This window comes from Toxorhynchites rutilus, chromosome 3 (assembly GCF_029784135.1).
Source record: "Toxorhynchites rutilus septentrionalis strain SRP chromosome 3, ASM2978413v1, whole genome shotgun sequence".
NCBI lineage: Eukaryota > Metazoa > Arthropoda > Insecta > Diptera > Culicidae > Toxorhynchites > Toxorhynchites rutilus.
This window is the reverse complement of record NC_073746.1, coordinates 295280649-295300295: the sequence shown is the minus strand read 5'-3', so window position 1 is coordinate 295300295 and position 19647 is coordinate 295280649. Positions and strand designations below refer to the sequence as shown.

At 40.0% G+C, this 19647-nt stretch overlaps 1 protein-coding gene and 2 long non-coding RNA genes across 3 annotated transcripts; 1 reads left to right on the top strand and 2 right to left on the bottom strand.

Moving 5' to 3' along the window:
- Positions 1-1485: 1485 nt before the first annotated feature.
- Positions 1486-2400, bottom strand: LOC129778451 (uncharacterized). The gene is made up of 2 exons (XR_008743439.1): positions 2276-2400; positions 1486-2214 (listed from the first exon to the last, which is right to left on the bottom strand). It is a non-coding gene; the product is annotated as an uncharacterized LOC129778451 (long non-coding RNA).
- Positions 2401-8868: 6468 nt separating this feature from the next.
- LOC129780071 (uncharacterized) lies at positions 8869-9495 on the bottom strand. The gene is made up of 3 exons (XR_008743828.1): positions 9363-9495; positions 9195-9305; positions 8869-9137 (listed from the first exon to the last, which is right to left on the bottom strand). It is a non-coding gene; the product is annotated as an uncharacterized LOC129780071 (long non-coding RNA).
- Positions 9496-9645: 150 nt separating this feature from the next.
- On the top strand, positions 9646-17794 carry LOC129778448 (CDP-diacylglycerol--inositol 3-phosphatidyltransferase). Its single transcript, XM_055785343.1, has 5 exons — positions 9646-9838; positions 10070-10204; positions 10394-10547; positions 10613-10776; positions 16908-17794. Exons 1-5 carry the CDS (start codon positions 9790-9792, stop codon positions 17078-17080), a joined length of 675 nt encoding a protein of 224 aa, XP_055641318.1. The 5' UTR covers positions 9646-9789; the 3' UTR covers positions 17081-17794.
- The last annotated feature ends 1853 nt before the right edge of the window (positions 17795-19647 follow it).

Sequence of the window (19647 nt, the reverse complement as noted above, 5' to 3'; positions counted from 1 at the left end):
GAGTAGAGAGTAGAGAGTAGAGAGTAGAGAGTAGAGAGTAGAGAGTAGAGAGTAGAGAGTAGAGAGTAGAGAGTAGAGAGTAGAGAGTAGAGAGTAGAGAGTAGAGAGTAGAGAGTAGAGAGTAGAGAGTAGAGAGTAGAGAGTAGAGAGTAGAGAGTAGAGAGTAGAGAGTAGAGAGTAGAGAGTAGAGAGCAGAGAGTAGAGAGTATAGAGAGTAGAGAGAGTAGAGAGTAGGGAGAGTATGAGGAGTGAAGAGAGAGTAGAGAGAGTGGAGAGAGTAGAGAGTAAGGAGAGTAGAATGAGTAGAAAGTAGAGAGAATAGAGAGTAGAGAGAGTAGAAAATAGGGAGAGTAGAGAGAGTAGAGAGATTAGAGAGTAGGGAGAGTAGAGAGAGCACAGAGTAGAGAGTAGAGAGTAGAAAGTGAAGAGAGTAGAGAGAGTGGAGAGTAGAGAGAGTAGAGAGTAGAGAGAGTAGAGAGTAGAAAGAGTAGAGAGTAGAGAGTAGAGAGTAGAGAGTATAGAGAGTAGAGAGAGTAGAGAGTAGGGAGAGTATGAGGAGTGAAGAGAGAGTAGAGAGTAGAGGGTAGGAAGAGTAGAGAGTAGAGAGTAGAGAGTAGAGAGTAGGGAGTAGAGAGTAGAGAGAGTAGAGAGAGTAGAGAGTAAGGAGAATAGAGAGAGTAGAGAGAGTAGAAAGTAGATAGAGTAGACAGTAGATTGTAGAAAGAGTAGAGAGTAGAGAGTAGTGAGAGTGGAGAGAAAGTGGAATGTTTAAAATAAAGAGCAGAGAGTAGAGAGAAGAGAGAACAAAGTACAGAGTAGATAGTAGGAAATGAAGAGTAGAGAGTTGAAATTCAAAGTCAAAATTGGAAGAGCAACAATTGATCGCAGAGAAAGAGTAGATGTTCGAGACATAGAGATATTTGGACTAAAAAAGAAACATTGAATAAAAGAAAAGAAAATAAGTTGCGAGAGTCTGTTTGAGTGCAACAGCAAAGCTATTCCAATAACTTTGCGGAAACTTATTAAAACATAGAATTGGGCCGCTAGTCATAGTAAAAGAAATGGAACAACAATGTTTTTTGAATTGGCTTGTTTTGAACGAAAGGTACACCATACCTAAATGCAGCACGGTCAATGAACGGAAATTCAAGACAGCCAAAGTATTTTCTTGCTCTACAGAGATGCCTGGAACAGTGATGTTTAAAACCAATGTGACCGACCCCACTCCCAAATATATCAAACTATTAACCCCAAAATCCACTTCACTTGAAAGCTTGAGATTGGAGCCAATACTAACAGCTCCAATCCAACTACCAACTGCCAAGATAGAAGATCTTCGGAAACTCCTACCATACGTTACACAAAAATGGTATTACGAGGCTTTTCTTAAGACTTTAGTACCTCCCGGTCGAGGAAGAAAGAAGAAGGTTATGGAAAAAGGTGGTTTTGATTCGGATATGGACTCTCAGAATGAGGAAGATTGAGTTTTATAATCATCAATCACGAACCATTTTAATAAACCGATAAATAAATAAATATACTATAATTTTCTTAATTTATTATTAACCGATGCTTTCTACACGTGTTTGGTATTTTTGTCTATGAATGAACGATTTTTTTAAAATTTTTGTTGAACGTAATTTTGTTAAAGTAAGTAGGATATGGCTTTCAAACCGCTTGAAGGTGGGAAGTTTGGTTCAATGTTTTTTTTGTTGACATACATATAGGATTTGCAACACATTTTTGTTGTTACTGCGCGTTGAAGGTAATATCCTACTTCCTCAACCCTGTCTCACTTACGCCACCATGTCCACTATCCATGCCTCACGTACATGTATCATTTTTCAAAAAATGCCTTAATTTAATGAATATCTTAACTACTTTAACTAGTTTTCATTCGCTCATTTCTACGTTTGCCCTTCTTCAAAACGATTGAAGATCGAAGCTGCCATTGAAGTGTTCAAACTCTTACTCACGACGAGAATACTTGCGAGCATTCCACTGTTGCTGGAAGCATAAATGTCCGCCAGTTCATCTCTTCAAAATTTAGCAAAAAATGGACGCAGGCGATGCTAAGAAATGGAGTTGTTGGTCCATAATTCGGTCAACGTATAATAAATCACAAGCTCTTTTAGAAACTCGCGCTGGCTCATCCTCCAATTCCGGTGGCAGAAAAGACGACGTCGTCTCAATCGTTTTTTGTTCTCAGTATTACTGTTTATGTACAAAAAAAAACTTTTAAACACAATCATTGAATTATACTTAAGGAACTTACCAGTAAGACAAAAATTTAACATAAAGACGTTATGAATAATATAGAAGTAATTAAAAAAAGAATCATTAAGTGATGCAAGCAAGTGATGAGAATCGGAACAACAAATCGACCAATGTACAGAAGTGTTTTGTTTTGATATATTTTTGACACTTTGGACTATAGTTTTGGTTGTCAAGGTCAAGCGTCTGATTAAAACAGTGAAACACTCATAATAAGAAATCATTTGTATGACGTCATGTTTGGTTGGATAAAAAGTTCCAAATGCAAGCTAAACTATGCTGAAATGCTCCGTTCCAATCGTGTAAAAATAGAAAAAGTTAAATGACCAATGTACAACTTGATTAATCAAAATGTCCTATGTGATATTTTTCATGTTTTAATCGTATTTTCAATGCATATTGTGTATATAGCTTGTATTATAGAACTTTTATAAATGATTCTCACTTATACAGACCGCAGAATGTAAAAAAAATAATTGTGTTTGAAACAAATTCAAAAAACAATTTGAAAACTTTGCCTTCGTTTTTCTCGAGATGAGTGATTTGTTACTTAGGACCTTTTCAAAAGTTACGCGAGATTTCACGAAAATATTTTGCGCCATTTGTTTTTTTCTATGTCTGTAATAAATAATATATAAGTATGGCAAAAGTCGTATTTGGTGCTTTGACAATTCATGAATATATTCATATTAGATCGCAATTCAATTCCAACATAATCGCTATTATAGCCGTTCAAAGTTGCATATTCATCCAAACAAATTCGGTAAGCATTTGCCATGTATGTATATGGCCTCCACTTTTGCATGCATATGCCAGTTAGGCGCATTATATGCCAACCAAATTTTAGAGCATATGATGTTATATATACGCTTGTTATTTTTTTAATCTGTATTATAGTGATTTTCAACTCATATGGCTGGTTCGTCACTTTGACTTCCATTTTTGGAAGAATGTCGGGAGTGAGAATTGAACTCGTGACCTTCAGCGTGAGATGCATGGATGTTACCACTACGCCAGATCGCCTCCACGCTTGTTATGCGATTTAATGTTTGCTGGGTATTACGCTGATGCAGTTTGTGTGTCGTATAAGCGTATAATTTAAATCGATTCAGTACTGGAGTAAATCGTGTTGCATGCTGAAGGAAATCATGAAACAGTAAATCATATTAGATCCCAATAAAGAACATATTACATCATATTGAAATGTCAATGAAATGCTGATGCACTCGAAAGTTTAACCGCTGTTGAATTGAATTTCAGATAACCGCGCGAGATAGCGCGGAATCCAGACGACCGGAGTTCGAACCCACATCGGAGCAGTTTTCACCAAACGTAAATCTGTGCTATTTTAAACATTCATATTCCACTACCAACACAATTCAATCAAACAATTATTATTTCTAGAAACATAAATACTCATATATAAAAATGGCGATTCGTGAGGCTATAATAAACATTTCACGAAAATATTTCGCGCCATTTGTGTTTTTTCTATGTCTGTAATAAATCGTATATGAGTATGGCAAAAGTCGTATTTGGTGCTTCGACAATTCTTGAATATAATCATATTAGATCGCAATTCAATTTCAACATAATCGCTATTATAGCCGGTCAAAGTTGCGTATTCATCCAAACAAATTCGGTAAGCATTTGCCATGTATGTATATGGCCTCAACTTTTGCATGCATATGCCAATTAAGCGCATTATATGCCAACCAAATTTTAGGGCATATGATGTTATATATACGCTTGTTATGCGATTTAATGTTTGCTGGGGTAGTAAATCGTGTTGCATGCTGAAGAAAATCATGAAACAGTAAATCATATTAGATACTAATAAAGAACATATTACATCATATTGAAATGTCAATGAAATGCTGATGTACTCGAAAATAATGAAATACACTCGAAATTGCTGATGTTCGATGAAAGTAACAACGGCAAACATCACTTCTAATGAAACATGCAGCAAAACGAAGTGAACTACGCCATTGAATGCCAATCTTAGATATATAACACATTGAATTTGGTACATTGCATCGCATCGCTTTGCAAGGTTGCCAGATTGATTTACTATATTTATTATAATAGTAATCAGAATTTAGTTGGATATGATTGAGAAAACAAATTGTACAGTGAAAATTGTAATAAAAATAATTTAAAATTGAGATAGTTTTATTGAAATATATTTATTTTTTATTATTCCAGTTCAATGATATTATATATTTGGATACTATAATAGGGAAATTAAAGATCTTTTTCTTTGGAACATAGTTAAATAACAAAATCGGCAACCAGGAATGACTGATCCTACTGCGTAGAATGTATTAGGTTATATCATATCGAATCATATGCATAAGTTTTAACCGCTGTTGAATGAAATTTCAGATAGCCGCGCGAGATAATTGGTGGATGATAATCCAGACGACCGGATTTCGAACCCACATCAGAGCAGTTTTCACCAGTGTCATTTTAAACATTCATATTCCACTCCCAACATAAGTCAATCAATCAATTATTATTTCTACGAACATAAATACTCATATATAAAAATGGCGATTCGTGAGGTTATAATAAACATTTCACGAAAATCTTTTGCGCCATTTGTTTTTTTTTCTATGTCTGTAATAAATCGTATATGAGTATGGCAAAAGTCGTATTTGGTGCTTTGACAATTTATGAATATATTCATATTAGATCGCATTTCAATTTCAACATTATCGCTATTATATCCGGTCAAAGTTGCATATTCATCCAAACAAATTCGGTAAGCATTTGCCATGTATGTATATGGCCTCCTCTTTTGCATGCATATGCCAGTTAGGCGCATTATATGCCAACCAAATTTTAGGGCATATGATGTTATATATACGCTTGTTATGCGATTCAATGTTTGCTGGTGATGAACAGATTTTGACAACATCGACAACAAAACATTTGGTAAATATTTCAAAAGATCTGTGCCAATGGATTCTTTCCGTTGACTTTCTGTAGAGTTAATAACTCAGAGGTAGAAACTTGTTTGTCCTTTTTCATTGAATGCAAGAATACTGTTCGAGCCATAATCAAAATTTGAATTTACATATAACTTCAACCTGGCTATAGTACTGTAAATCAGAATTTCGTTGTTTTCTATATAAAAACTACCCTAGATTGAATCCATAAAAATACTTTACTACATCCATTGAATTAATTGTAAAACTACGCTAGATAAGATTTCAAGATCAATTTATGAAACCTAAATTACACACTTTACCCTATTGCCAATGTACATACGCACACCATGACAACAGAATTGTATCAGACACCATATTCGCTTGTTTTTATATCGCAGAGTTAGTCCAATAAAGAACGTTGAAGAGAACAGTCGAGTTTCTCTTCCTATCCGAAACAGGAAAGTTTTGAGCGATCCCAATTCCGTCATTTTGTTCAAGTTGGTAACCGGTGCTTAGTGTTCGCGAAATTCTGGCTGAGGCACAGCCGTCGAGAAATCCCTTCGCGTGCGGAAATAAAATCGCGCAGTGAACCGCGTATACAAATACAAAAGATTCAAATTTTGATTGTCAGTTTCACATGCGATACAATGTACACCCGAAGTATGTGTATCATGCTACGATGGCACCTGTTTAAACCTGTACACGTACAACGCTAGTACAGTTGTATGGCTGTCCATGGCAAAACACTCTACACAGTCGGCGCATTGAAATCGCGTTCGCATCGCGTTTACTATGTCAGGTCCGGACGGTTTGCATTTGATTTCCACAGTCGTAAACAAAAGAGCTTTCCCGCAAACGATTCCGCGCCCGCGCTCGCATCGCATTCACTATGTCTTCGGCCTTAAATTATCAACAGCGATAAACAATGTCAAACATCGAACATGGAAGAAAAACTGCCTGAAATATTGAACGTAAAAATTGGACTTTCAGCAGATGGATATTTGCTTGTCGTGCTTTATGTCGAGCATATTTGACTAGTACACGTTGATCAAATTTTATTTGTGCCAAAGAGAGTCAAATACTTGACTTCGGTCGAACAGTGTATGAGCATCCTCAGCTGCGTGTAGCAAGAATCTAACGTCACAAAGTAACGAAAGAATTCTACAGAAGGATAATCTTTCTTGAGTAAATTGTATTTTGACCAAAAACGTAAATGAACAAAGTTTGAGTCACAAAGTCGTTTGCTTCATTGATCGGAGAAACATTTGACAGGTAGTGTATGGGAAGGGTTTTGTTTTAATGTAAAATGCACATAAAAAATAAATTCGATTGACTCTGTATGATCTAAATTTAGACGAAAAGTTTTCCCGTTTGTGTTCAATTTTAGAAGAATGAAGTGTTCGGCACCCCAATTGTGAAAAAAAGTAAAAACTCCTCTAAAATTCAAGAATAATAGACATTTTAGCTCGTGCCATGTTCTGTTCTTTTCAAATGATGAATGTAAGGCGAAAAATATATTTCGTTTCAAATATGTAAATAGTTTCTGTATATCCTCTTTCAACGATATTTGTTGACACATTCAATTCTGTACCATTTGAGAAACCGGCTGGTGTGCCTGATATGTGAACTTCCTATCTGGCTACCAAACAGTCAAAAATTCACACAAGGCACCTAGAAGTATATCCTAAGGTGGGCCAATTGCTAAAACCACTCTTCAGCCATCTTGGAAGTCTACTGTGTTTTGTTTGTAAACAAAACACAATACGTTAGTGCCCAAGCTCGCTCGTTATCAGTCTGTCTCTATCACGCTTCAAGCAAATAATTCCCCTTCTGCTTTCTTCCGTACTGTTTTCATATACCGCTCCCCAAACCCACTAAGTGATGAAACGGCCTCACCTTAGGATATACTTCTAGGCGCCTTGGTTTCACACAACCAAAACCCGTGAATCTTCCCACCTTCTATTCCTCAAATGTCAAATGTGAATCATTGTGTGCAAGATGCTAAACTATAGGTGTTTCGTTCTTGACACTTTCATGACAATACCTGAGACGAGTAGCGAGACGTAGCTTTCTGAATTATTTACTTTTTGTTTGGTTGTGTGGTTATGGTTTCATATCAACTCGCTGAGGAAAACAACTGAAGGAAGAAATAAACAAATATATATTCGTGAAAAATAGTGTACTATAGCTGCAATAAGGTATTTATATTATATATTATAACCGCTCCATGTAATGTAATTAAACATACACATACTCTTTACAGATACACAGGTCGGAGGCCACTGATCATTCAACAAGAGCCAAAGGTTGTACCGCTCATGGCAACTCTACACGAGCTGAAGATTGTACCGTCCAGTGACCATTCTACCCTGGATTCCTCGAGTCAAGAGAGACGCACCACGATTGATATGAGGTACAGACTAGGGGGGCGTCGCTGATCAATGGTCAGTTATACTCCAATAGGAAGTATCCCGTGTCGGCCACACATACATAGTACTGGAGACTGCAACATCCCAATTATGAGATCTTTGTAATACTAACCTCGAGCCAACCGCGAGTAATCGGTTACATATTACTAACATAGTTGTAAGACAAAAATTGTTAAAATATTGGACTCCCGGCCCCGTCAAGCTACGTGCCTTAATAAAATATATATTTTGGTAAAAAAATTATATATTATTCAATATTTTTGGGGGACAGTGAGGATTTGATTAGCTTGTGAGTGTGATAAAAGTGCTATAAGTCTAAGAAATCTGTTGTCCAACTCCTCCACAGATAATCGTTCATCTCGCGGTTCTCTATCATGCCAAAATTATATTGTGAATATTTTATTTACTTCAGATGCCGTATTATTGTGCAGTAAAAGGATGTGGAAACAAGGTTCTCATAACGAAAAATAACCCGGACATTGTTTACCACACTTTTCTCCGAGATGGAGATAAAAATCAAAAATCAAATCATATGCTCACGTCATTTCCATAGAAGCAGTTACGATGACCGACATCAAATGCGCCATGAACTTAATGGTACGAGGAAATATAGGATGTTGAATTCCAAAGTTAAACATTTTTTCTGCCTTATATGTATCAGCCATTCCATGTCTAACCGATATAGTGGTTCTCCGATTTTCGTGGAAAGTGGTAGATTGTAGACTTTATTGTAAAATATTAGACCCGTCTTTTCTTGTTTTTTTTTATTAGGGCTGTGTGGTATACGTTGCAAATCGTGAATATTGTCACCGGATTAAGGGCATTGTAGTGATGTAGAACGTTGAACTTTTGACTAGTCTGAAATCGATCCACCGCCGCAACAATAAGAAATTTCTCACCTTGCAATTTTTCGAAATGACTGGTATACTCATCGGCAGTGCGGAAATACTCTCGGCATACAAAGCAGCAGCGCAAAGAGGGGTCCAAATTGTGTTTCAGCATACGTTCCACCGTAGTCACATAACGAATTTCCGATAGAAGTCGATTCGCCGCTACCATCTCTTTAATTTCCTTCAAAACTATGTCGTTTTGTAAAATTGCATCCAGCATACGCAGGAATTTGTTTTGCTTTTTGGAAGTCAACTCTGAAAAATCAACAAATATAATCATTCTTTAGCGTAATAAATATATCAAACCGACCTATCAGCGTGATTGTTCTGTTCTTGCTGCTCCAGTAGGTTTCACAACCGCTCCATGTTCAATTTAAAATGATTTGGTCGATTGCCATTGGCATGCTGTTGGATTGGCTCATTACGTGTTATCAAATTGTGGTTCATCAGCACCCAGCCCAACTCGTCCATTTTCACACGAGTGTTGCGGCGCAGTTTTATCTCTTCGAAAAGTTTTTCGCGTAGTTTCCGTTTGATGATGCCTCCGTCCTTGATCAGATTGTGCCGATAAATTCGTACCACGTACGATTCTATTTCATGCTTTTGCCCTGGTGATAAAACAAAAAAAAAACACTCTCTTTTAAATGCTCAATAAAACCACATACGAAAAACGCTGCTTGCTTGGAAAGAAAAGCATTGATTGCGCGGCTAGAAGGTAAAATATACTCAAAACATCCTTCTGCACTGTTTTTAATTCGACCGCTGATTGTAGATATCTGAAAAAGTAGAAGCAATTATGAGAAATTGTTATACAAAAAAATCCAGAAAATTACCTGCCTACAGTGAAGCGCGAGCAGCTATTTTGCCAACGAATGCATTTGTCACCAAAAGATATGATTTGCTTTGTAAACAAATTTGTTTTTTCACGAGCAATGGCCGAACAGCAATTTTGACATTGCGGTCCACCTATAGTATAACGCCTTGATTGTGTGTAAGAACAAAAATAATAGCATACCTTACGCTAATGTCAAATAACCATGGGCTTTGTTTACGTTGAGTCCATCAAATGACATTTCTCATTTCTTTATCACTGATTTTCCAAAATTTTTTCTGCAGCTGTACGTCAATTTTCTTCGCTCGACTCGCAGTGATAACTTGGACTGCACCGAATCCGTGAGCAAACTTAGCATTTCGGGAACTATCGACTGTGGGATACTAGTGTGTTTAATCGGAGCGTCCGCCAAGGAAAAGTTGTTGGCTATGTCTACCGAGAAGGAAAATATTTTTCTTTTCGTGCCCAATGTTATTGGTAAGTTTCGCAGAGATACAAAACATTCCGTATTGGGTTCGGTCGGACATTCGAAGGGCAACCGGAGCAACACCTGGACCCAGATGAAAATCGTATGGGTGGAGGAAATTGATTTTTCTGCCATTCTACGACGCCATGGTTTCCGTCCACTGTTTACTTTCGGAGATGATGTTTGTTTATTTTGCGTTTCATGAGATGAATAATAACGTTTACTTTTTCGTTGTTTTGTAGGGTATGGGCGAATTGTGCTAGCAATTATATCTTTTTACTATATGCCGACAAATTACGTAGTAGCGGCCTGGTGCTACATCATCAGCGTCGTGCTGGACGCCCTCGATGGCCACGCAGCGAGACATTTCAATCAATGTAAGTATGGTGGGCAATGTGGATCGTAAAAGGAAGGAAAGAAGTAATTAAATTAGTTCGAAAATGGTATGGAATTGGATTCAAGTTGCATAACAACAGCATAACGAGGATTAAATAGGATTTTTTATTGCTTGGGTTCTATCTAACAGGTTGCGTGCAATGAACGACTTTGATAAGCTTTTTTTTCAGCCACTAAATTTGGCGCTATGCTGGATCAATTGACCGATCGCTGCGGAACGATGGGTTTGCTCGTTACCTTGAGTTACTTCTATCCCAAGTACATGTTCTGGTTCCAACTGTCGATGGCTATCGATGTCGCCTGTCATTGGTTCTATTTGCACACGTAATATATGCTCAAAGACCGAAAGGATTTGGGAATTTGTAAAGTAAGCTATATGATCATTTCAGAACCGTCCTGCAGGGCAAAACTTCTCACAAATTCATCGACATGTCGGGCAATCCCATTATGCGTGTTTACTATACCAATCGAACAGTGTTGGGATTTATGTGCTTATTCAACGAGCTGTTCTATGCTGCTCTCTACTTGTTGCATTTCACACCTGGACCGATGAGTAAGTATGATGCGTCTTCGCTTAGACTAATTTGTTTCTAAATTTGTGGTCATCTTATGGCATTCAAAGTTTGGGACTATTCCCGGTTGATTTGAGCGTTTCATGTGCATTTATGGGATCCAAATTTATAACAGAGGATATAAGTTTTAAATATTCGGCTAAAGAAACCCCTAAAATTGGACGAAACTCTCATCAATTAAACTACAGTAAAACCCCGATTATCCGCGAGCGGATGATCCGCGGTGCGGTTTATCCGCGAAAGTGAGTTCCATAGCAATTCTATAGAGCTTATCGAGGTTCGCACTTGCTCTCTCATTTTGGTCATGACTTACACATTATGTGACCACTGGTGTACAAGACCTGACAAATGGATAGTTTAATGATTTTTTTATTGATAAAACATAGTTTTCGCGTTGAAATATCTTTATTTCGTGTTTGCACTTCATTTTTAATACTTTATCGCGTTTTGCGCGGTGGTCTAGCCAGCCTATTTCGCGGATAATCGGGGTTCTACCGTATTTGTTGAAGACAAAAATTGTAGTTGCATAAAAAACGTTTACATGTAGGTGGATTTCCTGGACCATTTGAGTTCCCTGGAAGCTATTACTAAAGAGTAGTAACTTTTATCAGATTTTAGCGGAAGTTAGCGCTTAAATTACGTGGAAAGTTCTACCAATTAAATCATATTTGTGCGACAAATGTGAATAAATCATAGACTTCAACAATGGTAGAACTTCAATTATCCGATAGACGGTCGGTATTTCTCGGACATAACTGACGTTAGAGCCTATCGATGCGCTAACATCGATTCGGACCACTACCTAGTGATGGTTAAGATGGGCCTAAAACTCTCCGTTATGAACAAAATTTGGTACCGATGCCCGCGACGGTACAATCTTACGGGAAAACTACTCGCATTTGCTTGGAACTGCGCTGTCGAAAGAGGACGAAACTAACGAAGCTTCTCTTGAGGACTGTTGGAGCATGGTTAAAACAGCCATAAACAGCGTAGCGGAAAACATACTAGGACACGTGGAACAAAGATGACGGTACTGGTGGTTCGATTATAAGTGTCAGCAAGTGTTGCACGAGAAGAACGCTTCGCGGGAACTAAAGCTACCCGTCAGAAGGTGAAACGATATAGACAGAAACAGAGACAGCAAACTCAATTCTTCCGGGAAAAGAAGCGTCACCAGGAAGAGGAGGAGTGTGAAGAACTCGAACAGCTGCACCGTCCTCATGAGACGCAAAAGTTCTACCAGAAATTCAATGAATCCCGAAAAGGCTTCGTGCCGCGAGCAGACATGTGTCTGAATAAGGATGGGAGTATACTGACGAACGAACGTGATGTTACCAATAAGTGGAGGCAGCACTTCTCGGCAGAGGACCAATATAACGATGGAAGCGATTACGCTATGAAGATGTATCACCCCCAACGGCAGGTGAAGTTTAGAATGTTATCAAACAGCTTAAGAACAACAAATCAACTGGGAAAGATGACATCGGAGCGGAATTTATCAAGATGGGCCCGGAAAAGTTGGATAATTGACTGTATTTATTCTAATTGTCAGAATTTGGGAAATAGTTCAGCTACCTGAGGAGTGGAAAGAAGGGGTCATTTGTCTTATCTTCAAGAAAGGCGACAGACTAGGCTGAAAACTTTCGTGCAATCACTGTCCTGAATGCCGCCTTCAAAGTGCTTTCCCAAATCATTTTCCGTCGTATATCGCCTCTTACGATCAGGTTCGTGGGATGTTATCAGGCCGCCTTCATCAAAAGTCGACCTACTACTGATCTACAGAGTCCGGAGTACAGAGCCCCAACGCATTCATCGACTTAAAAGCCGCATATGATTCAATAACACGAAATGAGCTATGTAGAATCATGGATGAAAACGGCTTTCCCGGGAAGCTAACAAGACTGATTGAGGCTACGCTGGATAGAATACAGTACTGTGTGTGAATATCGGGTGGATTATCTGAGTCATTCGAGTCTCGCAAGAGGCTTCGCCAAGGTGATGGTCTCTTTTGCCTGCTATTCAATATTGCGCTAAAGCGTTGTATAAGACGAGCAGTGTTTAACTTGTGTGGTACGATTTTCAAAAAATCCCGTCAATTCATCTGCTTCGCTGATGACGTAGACATTATCGGCGAAACATTTGAGACGGTACCTGAACATTACACTAGACGTAAGCACGAAGCGGAGAGAGTGAGTCCGTGAGGACCGTGTGACGTATGTCAACAACCATCTCCGGCAATGTGCAGGAGGACGGCGTATGTTGGCGAAGAATAAACCACGAGCTCACACAACTCGTCGGTGAAACCAGTATCTAGAAAACGATCAAAGCTGGAAAGATTCGCTGGGGAGGACATGTTGCAAAAACGTCGTACAACTATGCTGCAAAAATTGTGTTCATCGGGAATACGACTGGTACGAGACGACGAGGAGCCCAGCGAGCAAGGTGGTTAGACCAAGTGGGACAGGATATGGTGAGTGCAGGGTGCTCGCGGAATCGGAGAGAGATAGCGACGAATCGAGTTCATTGGAGGAATATTGTGAATCAGACGATGTTGTAACGAAGTTAAATCAGAATAAATAAAAAAAAAATCGCTATGACATTGCCAATCAATTCGGATGCGGATGCAGATAATCGGCATTTCATTGTGTTTTCCACATCAGATCGTGCTTGCAAATCGATCCACCTGAGCAGTAAATCTTCTAACAGGGCTGCTGTCCAGCAATCTTGCAACATGCCCTGCTCATCGCACTCGTCCAGCCTTGGCGACTTTCTGGATGTTGGGTTCGACGTATAGTTTCCCCAGTTCGTGGTTCATTCTCCTTCTCCATACACCATTTTCCTGTACACCACCGTATATTTTTCTGAGCACTCGTCGTTCGGAAAAAAAACCAAGCGCTTGTGAGTCCTCTTCAAGCATCGTCTATGCTTCGTCGAATCAGGGATTTGTACATGGTACACTTACGGGGTCGGAGTTTATTGGACCTCAAGGTTTTGTGGAGCCCATAGTAGGCACGACTTCCATTGACTATGCGTCTTCGAATTTCACAGCTGACAACAGTTGTTATCAACGAGCCAAGGTAGACAAATTCCTCTACCACTTCGAGCTCGTTGCCGTCGATGACAATACAACTACCAAGAAGAACTCTGCTCCGCTACGAACGCTACTTATCGGCTGCTTTGTGGTTCTTTAGCTGATTAATGGCCTCCTTAACTTCACCCATCGTCGGGGGTAGTACGTCGTTGTTGTTCACTGCACCGGTGTAGTCCTCAACGCCGTCTTGATCTCCTGTCTGCGCGCTGTTCAGGTGTTCATCGTAGTGCTGTCTCCACCTTTCGATCACCTCGCGTTCATTCGTTAAGATGCCTCCTTCCTTGTTTCTGCAATTCTCGAGCACAATAAAGCAGCTCCATCTCCTTACACTCTTTCTCTTCCAGGCGGCGCTTTTTTCCCGAAAGAGATGTGTTTGCTGCCTTCGCTTCGGTCTCTATCTTTCCACGTTTTGTCGAGTTGCTCGTTACAGCGTGGCTGCACGTGCTGCATCCTTCTCGTTCAGGATCGCTCGGCAAACCTTTCGTTCAGTTGTCCTCGTTGTTCATACCCGATGACGGTCTTTGCTGTGCTGCTAATTGCTGCTTTCAAGGTGTTCCAGCATTCATCGAGGGGGGTAGCATCCAGTTCGTCTACCCCTGGTAACGCAGCTTCAAGACGCTGCGAGTATATTGCAGCAAAGTTCGGCTCCTGTAGTCGTCGTAGGTCGTACCGTGGTGAGCGCTTGTGTCTTATGTTATTGACGACTGACAGTTTAGAACGCAATTTGACCATCACCAGGTAACGGTCTTAATCGATGTTAGTGCCACGATAGGTTGATATACGAGAAGTGCCGATCGTTCGATCAAAACGTGGTCAATTTGTGTTTCTGTTTGCTGTGGTGATCTCCAGGTGTAACGGTATTGGAGGCTGTGCTGGAAGAAGGTGCTACGTATGGCCATGTTCTTGTAGGCAGTTGGTTCTGTGATGGGCGCAGAACCTATCAATTACCGATCTGAACTCCTCTTGGCCGACCTGAGGGTTCAAATCACCGATGACGATTTTGGTGTCTTGTTTTGGGCAGCGATCGTATTCAGGCTCTAGCTGCGCGTAGAATTTTTCTTTATCGTCATCGGTGCTAGCTGGATGGGGACTGTGGACGTTTATAATGCTGATATTGAAGAAGTGGCCTCGCATCCTCAATCTTCAAAAATTTTCACTGATCAGCCACCAGCCAATCACCCGTTTTTGCATCACGATGAAAGCTGTACCCAGCTCGTGTGTGTTGCCGCATCTCTGGTAAATGGTACACCTACCTTGGATCTTAATATTTCCGAAAGTATTTGGGTACTCGCAAGGAAGTTGAGAGACTTGCAGTTCCATGTTCCGAGTTTCCAATCTCTAGTCCGTGTTCTTTGCCTGGGTCTAGTTCAATTGTCCTGTCTCGAATTTCTTTGTGAATTTTCCTGTGCGTTTTATTTTTACGGATGGCTTGCAGGGCCTGCACTAACCTCCTGGCTCGCCGGAGGACCGGCGTGCACAGCTCTTTATAGAGTCTCCGCTGGCACGAAGACAGTGATCAGCCGCCCATGACATGGGGAAACAGACGCTGTTTTGAGCCGCACCTACATGGTGAAAAGACGCTCGGATAGGCCTCCTTCCCTGTCAGCATCCGACCAAGCATCTTCACTATGGTTACTCGTACCTCAGCCAGCACCACGGGGAGGTAGGGTTAGGAGTTGCAGGACAGGAAGCTAAGGGCCACGAATGGGGTATATTTGATGCCTGCAGGTACGCAAAGTACCGATGGTACGCTTTGTCCAGTCATTTACCAACCAACGCGGGGGTATTCTTCATTACTTTCAGTTAGGAAAAAGGATCCATGGGGATTTTTTTTTTGGATTTTATATGCACAATTTATTCCATGAAATTACTTCAATCAGTGAGAATACGGAAAATAAAACTATTTTGTTCGCTCGCAGCAGGCGATTTCGTACGAATCCGTTTATATATGATATGTCACAAGCGGAGATTGACCAACGTTTCACTCGAACTCAATGTTTCAATTTTGTCACACAACAACTCTCAACCCTCTTCACTCTTTAGCACCTCTCACAGGAAGGTCTAAAGTGGTCTTACGTGAAACGTAACCGAACAACGGTTGGAATATCTCCATTTTCTTTTTTCAGAGAGGTTAGAAAAGCTCTACCAGGCTTATCTGGGACGGGGAACATCATTCACTGAAACCAAATCCCCTACTCGTTGCCTCGTTCTCAACGATACCAGTTAAGGGCGACTACTTCGGGGGGCAGCGGTACTCAAGCACTTAACCAGTCTCCAACGTTGATATCGTTGTTTGAACATTTTTTCCCTGTATTTCGTTTTCACGTTCCTTTGTTCACTACAACGCTTTTATGCATTGCACAAGTATTCCTTTACTTAACAGCTTAACGCGCGCCCGGTCACAGCCATTCTCGCGGGATTTCTCACTTGTCGCACTCCACTCCTGCTGCCACCTAGTCATCGACTCTCCTCTCATCAGCTTCCGGATTTCTCTGGTTCCCTTTCTCCTATAGCACTCGCTGTCCTCCGCTAGGATGATGTCAATGGGTACCAACCTGACGCAAACCGCTTCCGATGATATGGTTCAATACGCGCTCGCGACTCGTATCATCATGAGCCGGTACGTACCATTCAGCCTCCTCTCGTTTCGTTCTAAACCGTTCTAAACGTTCTAAACCGCATTTTGTTTTTCAAACGGCCGCCATTTTGCAAAAACAGATGTTTTTGACTTGTCCGAGGTTCATGCGATAGCGGCATTTTTACTGATTCAGAATCTGTTAATTTTTTTGTTTCCGTCCGATATTAGTTTCTCTACACTAGAATACCCCCTTAACATTACTTGCAGTGCATTAATCGTGGAGACGTAAACAATGTTCTCTTTTCCAGGGTTGTTTGACGGGGTATTATGATGGTCTACAAAAGTTTTTTTTAGTAGATGTCCTTGCAGTGTTTTTCGGTTTTCAATCTTTTTTCACTTTGTTTTAAAATATTGGCTAATCATTATCTTCTTATATTCCACAGTTCTCGGCATGTCCTCCTTCAAACTGTTGGCCATATTTTCGGCTCCGATAGCCGTCGTAAAAACGGCTATTTCCGTGATTCATGGTTACGTTGCCAGCATGAATATTGGAGTGATTGACGTGGCCGAGCGGGAAGCCCAACGGCAGCGCGAAGCTGCTAAGAAACCACAGTAAGCGGTGAAGGTTTGGCACTTCTGAAAAACCGCTGTATTGTTCCGAATGCTGCAATCATGAACGTCATCCGAGTCAGATAGAAAGTAGAAAACTCGTCCACGTGTCCGAAGGCGTTGACTAGATAATCCCAACTTCCAGTGAGTAGCGAAAATTCGGCTCTCGGTTGACCACATGAAACTGGTACGTTACAGGTTATGAAATATACCAAAAAATAAGAAAAAAAAACAGGTGAATTCACAAAAATTATTATCGATCATTGTCTCATATCTAACAAGTGGAAATTCATGCGAGAAAAGCAAAATCTAACATGTGTCAAATAGTGGTTAAATTCAAAATTTTCAAACAAACCCCGACCGTGAAAAGGAGGTTAATGGATATTAGTAGTATTTTATATTAAAAGATGTACTGTAGCAGAAAATCTAGTGAGCGAAAGCACTTAGCTCTATCATTCCACAGGATAGCATGTTAGTCTAGAGAAAAGCTAATGGATTGATCACAATCGGAAAAGAAGGTCACTAAGCTTCAAGCAGATGTACTAACTCACCTATTGACATTCATATGAGTATATGTGAACTGGATCCAACATTAGGAAGGACCAAACATTGAAGAGCACTTGTATAGTTGTAAATTCCTGGACAAATCGATGTTGCACCAATGTCTTTATTTATGTTGTAGAAAGAACTAGTTGTAATAATAAGTAATAAAACCATAGAAGAGAGCATTTTTCACGAAAGAAAGCCTAATAGGATACTTTTTTTCTTGTCTTTGCAGAGCATGTTTCTTCGTTATGAAAATATGACTTGGAACGATGAAAGAACATAACACAGCAATTATTAATGTGCAGTTTACAATAGAGAGAATATCCGTTACTATCTCTCGGTTTAGGTAAGTACATGTGAAATGTTGATATCCCGCATTTATTTCTTCGATTCATCATGTTATGGATTATCCAAGGGTAACTGATTTACTAGTTGCAATCCTCTGGCAATGAAACATCTCGTGTTCGGATAGAATGTTTGTATTTGTATGTGTTGTTATGACGTTAGGTTCATGGTGAATAGCTGCTTCCTGAACCTCCTGTAGTCCCCGTATTAACTCATTAAAGACCAGCTGTTCGAATAATCGAACAGGTATTAATTTCATTGAATTAGCGGAAAGTCAAGACAGAATTGCTGTAAAGCTGGAAAGCTGTGAAACTCTACTAACTTCTTAAGCTATACGACATCCAAATGCATGTCGAGCTGCAAAAACGCGATAGATTCAAGAAGCCGCTTCTCAAACGTTACAGGAGGAACCACAGGAGGTGATGTACGAATGCTTGGATAAATTCAAAGAAGAAATGATCACTTGTGAGAAAGGCATCAAAGGCATGAGACTTTTTGCAGTTCTACAACCGTTAAATTAAATTCTGGCGGATGAACAACAACAGGATCAATTTGCTCAAAAGCTGTCTTCATACTACAATGACGATTTGGAGCAAGATATAGAAATATCAAGATTTGGAAGACATGTGATCGTTGCAGGAGTAATAGCACAGGACGTTGAAATCCACGCGAGAAACTTACTTTTGTTGTGGAGTGGGATTTCTATAACTAGCAACACAAAAGATGCAATGGAAGAGATGTGACTACATCGCCGTCTATTCATCAATGTCACGGTTCGTGGTCCGAGTGCTGCGACGAAGAGATCCTTGCCTAATTTCCTAATTTTCCCCCCTCCGTTCCACCACCTTGGCCTTCGAGTTGAGGATGACGTTCGATTGCATAGAGTGTCCCAAATAGCTTAATAATAATTGTGGATGTAGTCATCGGAGCGTTCGAAAGAAAGCAAATACGGCCGTTAACGAGAATAAGGGTGAATGGATATTCCAACGTATTGTACCTGATTCACATTGAGAAAGGATCAGCCAACATAATTCGCCTGTGGGAAATCAAGGCAACGGTATCATCGTGCAAGCTGGGTGGAATTCCAGCAGCTTATCGACAACAACATTGATTTCGATCAACCTCTTGAATCTCCCGAAGATATTGATGCAACAGTCAGCTCTATTCGAACTGCAGTGATTGAGGCTCACCAAAACCACATCCCTGAAATGATTCAGGTGAGTGACTCTGTTTGAATTGATTCCGTTACTAAACATTTGATTAAATTGAAACTTCTTGCGAAGATAGTACCAACGTAATGGTATTCGTGAGAGGAAACGACAGTATAGGCAGCTAACCAAGATTGATTGATCTCCGAAACAAAAAGGCTTTTTGGAGGCATGCTAAAACCGTCAAGACCAAGTCTAATCATATTCCTCGTCTCATTCAATCCAACAATACAGAACGTTTGATAACATTTGCCGAAAAGGCTAATGCTATTGGCAATCTTTTTTTTTCTATAAACCAGTGTGAATGATACTGTAACGGCTATTAACAATATCCATTCTGGTCCATGCGAGAATGAAGTTATTTCGGTTGAAGAGGAAATGTTGGTTATACGCTCGTTGAAGAATATGAAGGCCACGGGTTTCGGTAGTATATACAATTTGTAATTCAGTTGAAACATCCTAGTGACAACTTATA